The 14,324-nt window shown below is 41.4% G+C and overlaps 1 protein-coding gene across 11 annotated transcripts in view; it reads left to right on the forward strand.

Moving 5' to 3' along the window:
• Nucleotides 1-14,324, forward strand: part of dock10 (dedicator of cytokinesis 10) — a 59,275-nt gene that overhangs the window by 43,618 nt on the left and 1,333 nt on the right. For 6 of the 11 annotated variants that reach the window (XM_079354942.1, XM_079354947.1, XM_079354937.1 and 3 more), the window contains exons 30-55: nucleotides 24-120; nucleotides 275-307; nucleotides 544-722; nucleotides 1,252-1,368; nucleotides 1,929-2,046; nucleotides 2,172-2,293; nucleotides 2,804-2,918; nucleotides 3,162-3,228; nucleotides 3,611-3,658; nucleotides 6,304-6,414; nucleotides 6,892-7,004; nucleotides 7,097-7,212; nucleotides 7,982-8,119; nucleotides 8,200-8,382; nucleotides 8,828-8,938; nucleotides 9,024-9,239; nucleotides 9,347-9,404; nucleotides 10,197-10,298; nucleotides 10,758-10,864; nucleotides 10,956-11,078; nucleotides 11,192-11,305; nucleotides 12,588-12,734; nucleotides 12,856-13,066; nucleotides 13,153-13,343; nucleotides 13,421-13,521; nucleotides 14,143-14,281. In XM_079354942.1, the coding sequence (XP_079211068.1) occupies nucleotides 24-120; nucleotides 275-307; nucleotides 544-722; nucleotides 1,252-1,368; nucleotides 1,929-2,046; nucleotides 2,172-2,293; nucleotides 2,804-2,918; nucleotides 3,162-3,228; nucleotides 3,611-3,658; nucleotides 6,304-6,414; nucleotides 6,892-7,004; nucleotides 7,097-7,212; nucleotides 7,982-8,119; nucleotides 8,200-8,382; nucleotides 8,828-8,938; nucleotides 9,024-9,239; nucleotides 9,347-9,404; nucleotides 10,197-10,298; nucleotides 10,758-10,864; nucleotides 10,956-11,078; nucleotides 11,192-11,305; nucleotides 12,588-12,734; nucleotides 12,856-13,066; nucleotides 13,153-13,343; nucleotides 13,421-13,521; nucleotides 14,143-14,281 (3,177 nt within the window). The remainder of the gene's footprint in view (nucleotides 1-23; nucleotides 121-274; nucleotides 308-543; nucleotides 723-1,251; nucleotides 1,369-1,928; nucleotides 2,047-2,171; nucleotides 2,294-2,803; nucleotides 2,919-3,161; nucleotides 3,229-3,610; nucleotides 3,659-6,303; nucleotides 6,415-6,891; nucleotides 7,005-7,096; nucleotides 7,213-7,981; nucleotides 8,120-8,199; nucleotides 8,383-8,827; nucleotides 8,939-9,023; nucleotides 9,240-9,346; nucleotides 9,405-10,196; nucleotides 10,299-10,757; nucleotides 10,865-10,955; nucleotides 11,079-11,191; nucleotides 11,306-12,587; nucleotides 12,735-12,855; nucleotides 13,067-13,152; nucleotides 13,344-13,420; nucleotides 13,522-14,142; nucleotides 14,282-14,324) is intronic. The other 5 variants (XM_079354939.1, XM_079354941.1, XM_079354940.1 and 2 more) reach the window with 4 other exon arrangements.

A 14,324-nucleotide genomic window follows, 5' to 3' on the forward strand; every position in this document is an offset into this window, starting at 1 on the left:
TGTTTTTCTTTGGCCCTCGACAGGTATTGTGTGAGCTGAAGTTTGAATTCTTACGAGAGGTGTGTAACCACGAGCACTACATCCCTCTCAGCCTGCCCTTACCTTCAGCTCGCATCGCAGGTACACTTAAGAGTCTGAGTCCTCTCCTGTAGTTCAGTGACACCATTTTGAATGTGTTAACTCATTCATTGTGTAGATCCAACCCTCATTTGTCTCCTAACATGGTCTCTGTCTCCTCCTCTCTTGCTGTCCTTTTACTGTTTGTTCATGTCAGACCATGCATCCCCAGAGCCACAAAGTACTCATGGTAAATACTCATTCCCTTAAATGTTGTTTAAGTGTGTGCGTGTGCTGCAGTGGTATGAAGGGTTATGAGATTCATTCAAATTAGCTCCTTTATTTGCTTAGTGTAACCAAAGTTTTGTGTGTAAAAGGATTAATTAACCCCCTGACGGAAAGCAAATATCGGCACAAGGATTATTTAAATGATGTCCGTTCCTTTTTATTTGAATGTGAATTCTATGCTATGCTGTCATCTCTCAGTCTCAGTGCCCGAGTACAACCTGACCGGAGAGTTCTGCAGGAAGCACTTCCTGACTGGCCTGTTGCTACGGGAACTGGGGCTGGCTCTCCAGGACGAGCAGGACCTGAGGCACCTCGCTTTGGCCACCCTGAAGACTCTAATGGCCAAACACTCGCTGGATGCACGCTATGCCACCAAGGTAGCCAGAACGCATGTTTACACCGGGGGGGGATTTCTCCATCTGTGAGTCACGCACAAACATAAACACACGCACAGAATTGGTTAAAACAGCTGTGAGCAGCAGAAAAGATGGGATCGTGTCGGTTCTGTGCCCTCTTTAAACTTTAGCCAAACTCTCTGCCAACCACAACTGTGGCCAAAAGAGTCACACAAAAAGAGGCCAACGAACTTCATGTTTTAAAGAACTCCAGAACATTCTCATGGCAAAACATTCATAAACAAATACATGTAAGTGGGTTTCTACTTTAATCTAGCGAGGACTCTTCATAGAACATAGACAATCAAAATGTAAATACAACATTAAGTATCCTCTCAGCATGGAGAGACGCTCTTATTGAAAGGAAACATATTCAATGTACTGATCCAAGTTTCATAGTCAAAGAACATGTTCATTAGTTTAAGTACGATACATATTTTTGATTGGCTTAAAGATGTGCACAACTACATTATATAAAATGTGATGCCTGTTTTATTGGCTGCGTTTCCAGGAGAAGCAGGCAAGAATCGCCTCTCTCTACCTGCCGCTGTACGGCCTGATCCTGGACAACATGCCTCGATTCTTCCTCAGGGATATCTTCCCCATCTACTTCACTTCTAGTGACCAAGTAAGAGTCTATTGATTCTGTGAGTGCTGCATCGATTCCAGTAGATCTTATTCCTCAATTGCATCTAGTACTTCCATATGATTTACCTACTTAGCTGTCCAGAGTTTGGCACCTTTTTTTGAAGCACAGACTTAGTCAGTAGCACTTAACATCTGTGCTCTTGCTGAGTAGTAGAAGTTGTTTGTCTCTCAACTTTGATTTTTAGTTTGGTCAAACTATTTACAAGCTTTTGTTCACCAATAAAACTTGTATTTGATGCTGCAGTTTGAGCTGGAATTGCAGAAATAAATGTGTCACCTTAACTCTTTCTTTAAATGTTTTCTTTCAATTTTAAATGAACATCAATATCTGGATATTTTCAGTCAAGAGTTAAATATTCTGAGAAAAGTGCCTTAGGCTTGTGTGGCCCTCGCTTGTGGATGTGAAGTATGGTCTATATTCTCGACAAGAATTTAAAGTTAAAATCGGTAAAACCAAACATCTTCACTATTTATTTATTTATTTTTTTTATTTTTTGTTTGCTGTTGAATAATTCAGTTCCCTGTGCGTCTTCCTACCAGGGCTCTCGAGATGACCTCAGTGTGGGAGGGGGTGTGGCTGCAGGAGTGATTCCTGTTACCCGTCATGGCAACTCTGTAGATGCCTCCTTTTCCAAAGAAGTACTCAACTCCATTACAGGTAGCATTGTATTTGTGTGCATCCGTCTATCCACTGTTTGTATAAAAAGGTGTAAAAAAAAAAAAAAAAAAAGTGGCATTGATGCTGACTCCCCTCCCCCTCTCCCCTTCAACTTGCTTCACCAGCCTTCTCTTCCCTGGCAGTTGCCTCGGCTAACCAGGCGGACTCTCGGGGTTCTCTGATCAGCGTGGACTCAAACCCCAGCAACAGCGACAGGAACAGTGAGAAGATGGACGGGTGTGAGAAGGTAGGAAAAGAGAAAAGTTTAAAGCATAAGAAAAACTGTCATTACCTTCTGTTACGAACGTGACACAAATGGCGTTGTTAATGTCTATGTGTTCTATGTGCTTCTTACGTATTTGTGTGTATTTTGAGTTTTGTGGTTCCCTCCCATAAGCATTTCTTAACAACGTATACATTTTGTTGAATGGTTATGCAAAGACAAAGAAACTTCTATGACTACCAGCCATTCCTCTGACAGCTGCCAGAACCTTTGTAAAAGAAATTGCTACTTTATATTCAATGTAAAAATGGTGAATTCCTTGTATTCAACAAATGATGGTCTGTTCATATTGACTGTACAGAAATGTAAACAATTCTGGCAGGGAGTTACTGAAACCTTTTTCCTTGTGTGTTATTTGTTGGCCTGAAAGAATTTACTTCTAAAAAAAAATAAATACTGTCAACATTACTGAATCTACCACCCTGAAATTACACATGACTGTAAATTGGTTTCTTTCTGGGTGTGATTTCCTAGTTTGCTCGGCCGCAGTCCCTCATTGGTTACGGTTCTCGTTGTGACAAGCTGGACCAGGCAGAGACCCGGAGCCTCCTCATGTGCTTTTTGCACATCATGAAAACCATTTCTGAGGGTAGGAAATCACACACTCAAGTATTGTGAGCAGTCACACACTCACTATGTATCATCTTACATATTCATTATAAGACTATCCCCAGAAGATTTTTTATTTATTATTTTTATTTTGCTGTTAAAAAATGTTAAAAACTCTACAAATTGGTCTTTTTACATCTCAGTATAAAAGTGACCTGGTTTTCACTGGAACCTTCATAAATCCACTCTGCCTGACATGATGTCCTCTCTCACCTGTTTACAGATGTGCTTGTGTCCTACTGGCACCGGGCCGTTCACCAGGAGATTTCAGACTTCTTCAACATTCTGGAGTGAGTGCTACTCTTTCTTCATCAAGTGTTTCCACAGCTCCTTTTTTTTTTTTTTTTAAAGACAACTGGCGATACTGTGTCTGTGAGACGGGGGAATGAGAAGAGTAGAAGTTGGATAATGTAGCCAGAAGGGAACAGATAAAAGACAAGACAGCGAGCAAGAGAGTAGAAAACAGTAAATCCAATGAGAGCGTCTCATCTCGTGAACAGCCCGTCTAATTAACTGCCTGTGTCTCCTCTTCGTCTCGGCATCTAGACAATACCATTTCAGAACTGTTTCATCTCATGGGCAACATTTATCCTGTGTTTTAACCAAAAAACACAGAAAATCCAATCAAACCTTCAGCTTTCACCCAGATATTTATGCGTTCATTTTCCGCAGGCTTTGTCTGCAGCACTTCAGGTTCCTCGGAAAACGCCACATAGCCAGGTGAGTCCTCGCTGCTTTTAATCTCCTGTAAACAAACAGAGGGATTGAGCCTTGTTCACGTGCATTTATTGTAAAGGTGGCGATATGAAAACACTCGTTAACTTAACATACCATCTGCAGTCAAAGGTCGTAACTCCCCCACCCACTGCTACATAATTCATATAATCAAACACACACATGAATGCACACATATCATTAATGCAGCAATGCAGACACGTGTGCAAAACACACACACACACACACAAATAAATGAGCCAGACACAGTCAGGCAGAAATACTAATATGCGTTCTGCATGCGTGTGCACACTCAGGGATGAGCCTCAAGACGAGGGAGAGGTAAAGACGGGGAGAAAATGGAAAAGAGGGGGAGGTGAAACTCCTGGATCTGGCTGCTGAGAGAAAAGCTCTGCTGGATATTGTACTGTAGTAGTTGGCAAGGAAAGGATGGGGGTGATGTGTGTGTGTATGCTCTTACTGGAGCTGAGCCATTGGCACAGCTAGACTCCTCCATCTTCTGGTTCCTCCCAGCTAATTAAATTAGCCCTCTTTTTCCTTTCAGCAGTAAGATGCTGAGATGTAAGCCAACAAAAGGCAGGCAGTACACTCTGCTTTTCTGTATGTAGAGGCATTAACAGAATAAAGATAGCTGCAGGCCTAGCTAGCGCTCTCAGACGTAGTTGATCCTGTCTGGGGCTGCTAGCTACTTAACATTCGTCTGTAATACCAGGGCCATAGGGGATTCACAGTCTTACGCCTGTGTCTGTCTCAGTGTCTCTCTCTGTTAGCTCTTTGATGCCTGGCTGAGTCAGAGTGGGTGCTCGCTGGAGTTCAGTAGTAATGAATTACACTAGCAGTGTGAAGCCAAGGCAGCCAGCTAGGAAGTCAGCCAGACGACAGTTCAGTGATTTAGGCGTCTGGAAGCATTGTATTTTAATTTTTTACATTTTTTGAATTGTAAAGCTCTTGTGAGAAGTGTTTAGCTGTTATTGGAAACACTGACACTTATACTACTAAGAAGTAGATGAGTAAAAACCATTTGTACCTTTAGTACACTGGAAAATGCTGCAGTTTGTTTGTTGTTGCAGGGTGACTCACCTCCTTAAATGAAGCCACATTCAGACTAAAGCATAGACAGAGAAATGCTTCGTGCACATGCATAATAAACACATCGTGATCCAAACAAATAATCAGTAATGTCTTCTCCATGTTCAGCTGTGCTGTTGTAGTGTCCATAACTGAGAACACCCCCCCGCCCCAAATGCAACAGCTGCAGCTGTTAATGGAAGTCAGTTTGACTGCAAACCATTGGTTTTGTTACGTCATGTAACCCTCTTTATATTGACACGGATTGCAAACATACAGGGAATGTGTGATGTTTCTTTGTGTTAGTTGTGTTTGCTCCTTCCAAATTTGATGGTTGGTGTTGCATGTTTGTTTTTGTTTGTTTGTTTTTTTGACTCCACTTGTTGCTCTGCATGATTGACTGTCATTAGTTCATTAATTGGCTCGGCATAGGTCGTGTTGAGTGTCTGTCTTTTCTCATAAAGCTTGAATTAAGCGTCATATGAGCACAACATGTTGAACATCTGTTTGTTGAGATCCACCGAGTAAGCTGACATATCTTCTTTTTGCTCATCTGTAAATGAATGCTGACCTCCAGTGTCTGCACTCCACTAACACTCGAACATGACTTGATAAAACATTCACACGCTATTACACTAACTGCAATCTAAATCCATTGACTCTGCTACACCACTAACCTTTCCATCTGGCTGACCGCCCCTAACTCTTCCTTTATCTGCTCTGAAGCCTCCGGGTCAAATTGAGGATCATGAATGCTTTTAGCTTACATTTAGCTTTGCAGGAGCACAGTGTGACCTACTCCGGAAAGCCCTTTAACATTTAATCTGTTGGGCTGACTGTTATTAGTTTAGTTTCACTTACTCTAATATTGATTTGACTTATCTCTGAAACGGTTTTGATGTGCTACAATGCTTTTTTTTAACTTTCAAAATAACAGTCACAGATATCGACAGGTTGATTTCTTCAATATTGAATAAGAAACTTGAGTAGTAGAAAATGTAATTATCCACTGTAGACTTCATTCATCAGACGCATTTGTGTCATGTCACATATAAACAACCTATTTTGGATATGTACATACATAGCTGATGATATCTACCAACACATTTTGACTTTATTTAATATCAATTATCCAATCCTGAAAAGTTTCCAAAATAATTGACTATATCTTCAATATAAATGCAACAAGCAATACGTTTTTGTTTTTTTTTACAAGTTAAACGATTACTCACAAACCCTAAAAGTAGTTCTTGAGATATCAAATAGTAGCTCCTCAATAGTTAAAACTCCCAGCTAACATATGAATCATTTATTATGTATGGTTTATCAATAGACCTATTTACTATAAATATGTCACACGGTCACAAAAATGCACAAAAAAAAAAAAAAAAGCTGTATTGCAAAGTGTTGACATTTTCACTTTTAGTTCAGTTAGTGTTGATTGTCGAAGTGCTCAAGTAAATGGTAGCATTCAGTTATACAGCTAATACATGACAATCTTGATGAACACTAAACAACTAAACTCACTAATGTTAGCTTTGATGTGATTGGCTCATGAACAGGAAGCTAGCGGCGGCAGTAAAGCTGGCCCAGTCCACCCAGGCCAATGGCACCCTGAGGGGCTCTAACCACCCCTCCCAGTCCTCCCAGCACTCAAGCCTCTTCCCACAATGGTAATCACCCTCCTCAGCCTTGGCCAAGATGATGGAGTTGCTTTGAGAAACAAGAGTCTTTGGTTACTAAAATTGTTATTAATGCTAATGCAAATGTTATTGAAATTGATTTTTTTTTTAATAACAAGAAACCTAAGTTCAGATGCAACCTACCACACATGGAGTTTGACAAACATGTCCTTGTCCTTTGTCCAATCATTTTGATGTAAGCACTGTGTTTCCGTGACGTAGACTGTGAATGTGTTCTCAGCATGCACCGCATCTTACCTGCAGAGTTTGTGTCGTACACCAGTCACTGTATGTTCTCCCGAGTGTAAATACACTCCTGTTAACAACATGTCCTTCAGACAAAATCCTTAGAGACAGTTGGCTTTGATTGTGTACTAGGTGCCACAGTTGTTTGGCCACAGTGTACTTAACCAGGTGCTGATAATACGTGTGAGAACTGTGATTGATCCTCGCTGCTGTTGCCCCCAGGATGGCGTCATCTGGAGGCGATGGTCACCGTCATGCTCGCTCCCAAACTATGCCAATCATCAGGGGCAAAAACGCTCTCACCAACCCCAAGCTGCTGCAGATGATGGAGACAGGTAAAAAAACAAACAGTGATGCATGTTGACAGCCATCACTGCAAAGTAGCTGTGATGGATATGTGTTATTTTTTTTCTAATTCTGTTTCCAGATGGTAGCATTCAGGAGGGGGACAACTTGAGTCCCACAGATGTCGAGGCCAACTTGTCCACCGAGGTGTCCCTCACTGTGCTGGATGTACTCGAGCTCTTTGTGCACCATCATAAGGTCTGTGCTTTTTCACCTTTTTGACAATGAAGACATAAAATGTTATTTATTTAGATTCATGCTAAGAGCTGTAAGAAACTATTTATGTGGTTCATTTTTGATTAATATTACCGTGTGTTTCATAATATCACAACGTAAGATTTTTTAAAGTTCTAAGTTCAGATTCAACCCGGGTCGTCCACAATAACTTCTGTACATTGGGTGCACAAACTGAATGATAAGTCAACTGGTTCCCAATAAATTCCTTTTTAAATCAGGTTTCATTTAGTATTTGAAGTATATTTGATTTCATTACAGTTGTTTTGGCTTTTTGCAGCCAATTCTTTCTATTTAAGTGAGTTTTGTTTTGGAATTTGCAACTTTTTTCTATGTAACCTCCATAACAGGTCAGTTGCCCTTGTCTGTTACTGTAGGGGTATATTATAACAAAACTGTCCCTATAGTAATGAATACTTGTTAGAATGAAAACAAACAGGGGCTTTTTAAAAATCTTTTAATTCTTCTCTCCGTGATTCTGAAGGAGGATTTTTGTCCAATCGCATTGTTTGTATAAGTGTGCCAGAATTTCTTACCATGCACTTATTCTACCCACAACCTCAGGATGAGTCAATAGTACTCTACTGCCATGTGATGGCTACAGTTATGCCTCTTTAATTTGACATGTTAAGTGGTGTCTAGATTAATCAGAAGAAAAGAGTCCTTTGAAAACTTTGATAATAAAATGTTTTGGTTTTTTTCTGCTTTTTCCTTCTTACATGTGTCCATACAGAAGCAGCTGTTGCTGGATGAAGGACAAAATTCACTGATGAAGAAGGTGCTGGACACCTACTTCCTCTTCTTTCAGATCAACCAATCAACAGCCACGCTACGACACGTCTTTGCTGCACTCAGGCTCTTTGTGCAAAAGGTGCATCAAACATTTCAAGTTAACATCTCAATAGAAGATTACGGGTTGTTGTTTTTTTTAACCCTCGTCTCTTCCTGTAGTTCCCCAATTCATTCTTCCAGGGTAAGGCAGACCTGTGTGGCTGTCTTTGCTATGAGATCCTCAAGTGCTGTAACCATCGATCCAGCTCCACCCAGACAGAGGCTGCTGCCCTGCTGTATTTCTTCATGAGGAAAAACTTTGAGTTTACAAAGGGCAAATCAATCGTCCGCTCACATCTGCAGGTCAGTGTACAAATTCATTGTATCACCAATGTGTATTCTGTTAATCGTGATCAAGTAGCAATCTCGGTTGTTGAAAAAGTGCAAAAAACTGCACTTCCTCCACTTGATCCACTTTAAACACACACCATGATAAAAAGAAAAAATAAACGTATTTTTAGCCTGGTAAAGAAAAAAAATGTTGGTCCGAATAGTTTATGTCTTTATTGGCACACAATGGATATAATTAGGGGCGGAATTAATGTGATGGGCAGACGTGTTAAAGATTTGCCTGTGCTCCACCTCTCTGCCTGTTTCTAGATTGTGGAAAAGTTAGGTTGACACAGCTTTTTCAACATGACGGCCGCCATTGTTGGGCTTCTAAATCCTGCTTCACCTCACTGAGACTACATCCATGTTTCATAGATTCTATGATCACAACTTCCTAATCGTCGTCTTTCCATTTCAGGTTATAAAGGCAGTGAGCCAGCTGATAGCGGATGCCGGCATTGGAGGCTCAAGGTTTCAGCAGTCCCTGGCTATCATCAATAATTTTGCCAACGGAGATGCACCACTCAAGGTTGGGTTACAGTACATCGCAGCTTAATTATCAACGATGAGGATTTGTGTCATCCTACTAAAAATACTTCACGCTTCTTCTACAGAACACTTCATTCCCTGCTGAGGTGAAGGACCTGACCAAAAGGATCAGGACGGTCCTGATGGCCACAGCTCAAATGAAGGAGCATGAGAAGGATCCAGAGATGCTGGTTGACCTTCAGTACAGTCTGGCCAACTCATACGCCAGCACCCCCGAGCTGCGGCGCACCTGGCTGGAGAGCATGGCCAAGATCCATGTCCGCAACGGCGATCTCTCAGAGGTGACAAAACATTCGACATTTTTGGTTTCTTTCCCGTTCCAAACCTGAAACTGTCGTTTGGCGTTTGACGTTATATTTTAATCAGAATTCTTCTGACCCTCCCTCAGGCCGCCATGTGCTACATCCACATCTCAGCCCTGATAGCTGAGTCACTAAAGAGGAGAGGTAAATCCACACAGTCCACACAGCATGGTTTATGTGTGTACCCAGGGCTGAAACATTGCTTCTGCAGTGAGCACATCTTTAGCTGACACGGTCACTTCTTCACAGCTATCCTTTGTCAGACAGCACATCTCTCATTCTGTCTGATTACATGCTCCTTGCAAATACATTTCGTCGTCATTTCGTCTTTGCTATGGTCAATGCTAACATGATCAATGCAGTTTAGCCATCTCCACTCCTAACTCTGCCATTGCATCGTAGCTATGGACACTGCTAACACAGCTTGCATCTTGTAATTGCTAACCGGATGATATTTTTGCATATGTTTGGATATATTTCCAAACATCATTACTTTATATCATCATGAGGGTCTATGTGTCTGCCTAAAAGAGCAATGTACTGAAATGGGCTGTGTGTATGGTGAAAATAAGTGAGGCACTCATGGGACATTATCACGGTTTCCTATGCGGCCTTTTTGTAGAATTGATCTATCTTAACATCAGACTGTCAGCCTCATTCACAAAGTATAGAAGAAGTTGAGCCTTCGATAGTGCTGTTTCGCTGTTCTGCAAATCAGTCCGTCCTTATGTGTGCATGCTCCCTCCTTGAGATCACGGCATGTTTCTGTCCTTTCACAAGCACTTTGAGCACTCGGCACGTGTCCAAAAAAAGCTCCCATTGCATGCACGCTTCTCGTCTGATTACTGTAAGCCTTTTCCTCGAGCGCAAAAAGGCAAAAGCAAGTGGTTTGTAAACCTCCTCCTCCTCCTCCTCCTCCTCGCTCCTACCAAACAGGCTACTGGAGAGCAGACAAGGCCGGGATGTCCAGTGTGTCCCCTGAAGAAAGCCCTGTCTTTAACTGTAGCTCCTTACTAACTACCTCCCGAGAACAAGACAGTGAGTGTGTGCGCCGTGGGCCTGCCGGGTGGGGGGGGGAAGTTAAGATCACAGAGATGGAGAGATAATACTTAACCACTTGATTGTTGGATAAAAAAACATTCTCTGTATATTGCACCATGCAGTTGCAGTTTGACAACCACTGTTCTTGCCTTAGAGGTATGAACCTGTGTCAAGTTATCACTTCCTGCTGTCACTGTCTGAACTGTTTGCTCAAACCTCCCTGGATAAGATGTTCAGTGTCACTGAGGTCTGATATGACGCACGCTCACGTTTGATGTTTTGTCTGTTTGAGTGTGTAAGCAAAGGTAAAAACCTCTTGTATTTTAATGCCAGGACGAACATGTTGGACGTTTAGAGATTTGAAATCAAACAAGCAAGGTATTATTGGACCTTTATGGGCTGTGTTTATGTATGGAATTACTTCCTGATTGCACTTTTGCTTGTTTGAAACCCCAGCGTCGTTCTCTATGGGCTGGGCGGCGTTCATGTGCATCAGCCCAAACGTGAAGGAGGAGGGAGCCATGAAGGAAGACACTGGTACACAAGACACACCCTATACTGAGGTCAGACAAAGAAATGAAAAGTTCATGTTCAATAAAGTGGTCATATATGTTGCCCGAGGGAGAAGGTGTTATAACTTTCCATTCTGTGTAGGACACCCTGGTGGAGCAGCTTGAGCTGTGTGTGGACTATCTGTGGAAGTCGGAGAGACACGAGCTCATCGCTGACATCAACAAACCTGTGATTGCTGTCTTTGAAAAACGCCGGGATTTCAAGGTACACATAAACATCCTTGTGTTCTTTGAAAGCGAGTGCTTACAGGGCTACGTTTAACCTCACACGTGTGGGTTTTTTTTTTTTTTTTTTCTTTTTGGGGGGTGTGTCCACAGAGGCTGTCGGAGCTGTACTATGACATCCACCGCTCCTATCTGAAGGTGACTGAGGTGGTGAATGCTGAGAAGCGGCTCTTTGGGCGTTACTACCGTGTGGCTTTCTATGGACAGGTGAGCCTCAGGTCATGACTGCTCATTTACAGATCTTCAGCTGACCGCCAAAACTGGTACCCAACAACATTAATATAAACAGATGTAATATATCTTGTTTGTGCAAAGCTTTTTATGCCTTTAGTCTGATGGATTTAGAATTTTTTTTAAACGCATTCAAATCTCCAATATTAACTTTTTCCCCACTTTGGTACATAACAGACATACCCCTCTTTATAAACAGTGTTACTTCTTTTAGAGACAGTCTCTGCCGCTGTTTTCTTTAAACGTGTTTTATTAATAGTTTGACTGTCTCAAAACAAAGATGGAAGGTTGATATTTCTATACCACTCTCTCAATTACACCAACGTTATCACAAAGATCAGTGCCACCCAGGCTTTGTGGGAAAATGAATCTCGTTTTGTTCTTTGGTTGAATTGTCTCTGTTAAGGTATTGAAAAGCATATTCAGTGTTACGGGGGAGTTGTGTCCTAGTTTATCTTTAATTCCTGCGCTTTGTTTTTAAGAACATGGATCCCTGACACAGTTCCCTGTTGGTTAATTAAGGGATAGTGTTGTTTTTTTTTTAATGCAGAGCTTTTCAGAACCCTGGAAGGAAGATGGAGTTTAAAAAGCCGGGTGATTATTTTGTCTCAGTACTCAGAACATGTAGGGAAAAGACAGACCTTGCAGTCTTGTTAGTGAGGCACGGATATGGAAAGGTAAGGAGAGCAGGTTTATTTGACTGAGTCTTCGTTCTTAATTTTTCTGTCTGCTCTTTCCTGTCTTTTTTTTTGTTTTGTTTTATCATATTTTGTATCAAGATTGCGGTAAGTTTTGGATATCTTTGTTTTTCCATTCTCCTCAGAGCTAACCACGTTTACCTCTCTTCTCCTTCTACTACTATTAACACTGACTGCTCATACCCATGATGGGGTTTGTGTCAAGCTTGCTGTGGTCCATTTTACTCCTAATAATCTTCCAATGATGATGTTGTCCCCCCCCCCCTGAACATTGAGAAGTCAAAGAGCCACCTTGGACAGGAATATATACACATGTGACACATTACTTCAATGCTGCTTTGAAAACGACCTCCCACCTCTTCCCATCCAGCACTTAACACTGACACGCTGTCCGGACTGAGTTGTTCTAACACTGATTATGGCCTATGACCACAAGGGGGGAAACGTAAAATCACACTGACATGTGTACAGTGTGTTGCAGGAGAACGTAACAACTCCAGTACTGCACATGAAATATCCTCTGTTGATTGGTGTGTGGCTGTGTGTGTGTGTTCTCACAGGGTTTCTTTGAGGAGGAGGAGAGCAAAGAGTTCATATACAAAGAGCCGAAGCTGACAGGACTTTCAGAAATCTCTCAGAGATTACTCAAACTCTACTCGGACAAGTTTGGAGCTGATAATGTCAAGATGATTCAGGACTCAAATAAGGTAGTTAACAAAGAAATGAATGGTTTGCCTTGCCTTACTTTATTGCTGAAATGCATTTTTTTTTAAGTATAATTTCGCCCAAATATTCACCAATGCTTTCTTAACATTCCTTCGAAATCAGGTAAACCCCAAAGACCTGGACCCCAAGTTTGCCTACATTCAGGTGACGTACGTTGTCCCCTACTTTGATGAGAAAGAACAGCAGGAAAAGAGGACAGATTTTGAGAGGCATCACAACATCAACCGCTTTGTGTTTGAGACGCCGTTCACTCTGTCGGGAAAGAAACACGGAGACGTGGAGGAACAGTGCAAGAGACGCACCATACTGACCAGTAAATATCAAATCCTGTAAAGAAAACTGTTGTCTTAAGTACATTTTTTTTTTTGTCCTTACCACAGTTTTAATCGTTTTCTTTAGCGAGTTCCAGCTTCCCCTACCTGAAGAAGCGTATCCAGGTGGTAGAACAGCAGAGCACATCAATGAACCCGATCGAGGTCGCCATTGATGAGATGTCCCGTAAAGTCTCTGAGCTCAACCAGCTGTGCAACATGGAGGAGGTGGACATGATCCGGCTCCAGCTGAAGCTACAGGGTAGCGTCAGTGTCAAGGTAAGGGTTCTTCTGTATTGCAGACTGTAATAAATTGAGGTGGGTTTTTTTTGGCTAACTTGTTATTTCCATTGCAGGTGAATGCAGGGCCTATGGCGTACGCCAGAGCGTTTTTAGAGGAAAAGAATGCAAAGAAATATCCAGACAACCAGGTCAAACTGCTCAAGGAGATCTTCAGGTAGGATTTAATGCACAGGCCAAAACTGTACACAATCATGTTCCCTACTCTCATAGTAGGTTTGTAATCGGAATGAAAAAAAAAAGGATACATGAACTATGTAGTTTTGCCTCTATAATTTTAAGATCCAGTTGCTTTGGAAACATTAGCACATGTCTTTTAAAATGCCACAGGAGGAGAGTAGAAACAATTTTTGCCTAAATTATAAACTTCTAATTTTAATACTGAACTGTAAACACCACTCTCATTGTGCTTTATATCATGTTCTGCTGGCTTGTTTTTATGTTAAATCAATTTTTTAAAGAATAACACATTTACAAAGTATGGCTTCTGGAGCTAAATCAATGTTGGTAATGATTTAAATTTAAAATAAGAGATAGTTTAAGGCGAAGTTTTGGGTAAATTAACATTTTTATACATTTTATTGACGTGAAATGTAAGTCAGACTTTGTCAAATACATGGATATATATATATATATATATATATATATATATGTGTAATCCTGATCAATACAAGAACGTGTTTTAACTTCTACCATGTGATAAGCATGAAATGAGTCACATAATTCATTGCTTCTTTTATCACCTTGCATTAAGTACGTCCTTGTTTGCCTCCTGCAGGCAGTTTGCAGAAGCCTGCGGTCAGGCTCTGGATGTGAACGAGCGACTGATCAAGGAGGACCAGCTGGAGTACCAGGAGGAGATGAGGGCTCACTACAGGGACATGCTGACTGAGCTGTCGGCCATCATGAATGAGCAGGTCTCACTATGCCATTAAGTGTCCCATCATTTCCATGGCTTAA

The sequence above is a fragment of the Symphodus melops genome, assembly GCF_947650265.1.
Source record: "Symphodus melops genome assembly, chromosome: 10".
Classification (NCBI taxonomy): domain Eukaryota; kingdom Metazoa; phylum Chordata; class Actinopteri; order Labriformes; family Labridae; genus Symphodus; species Symphodus melops.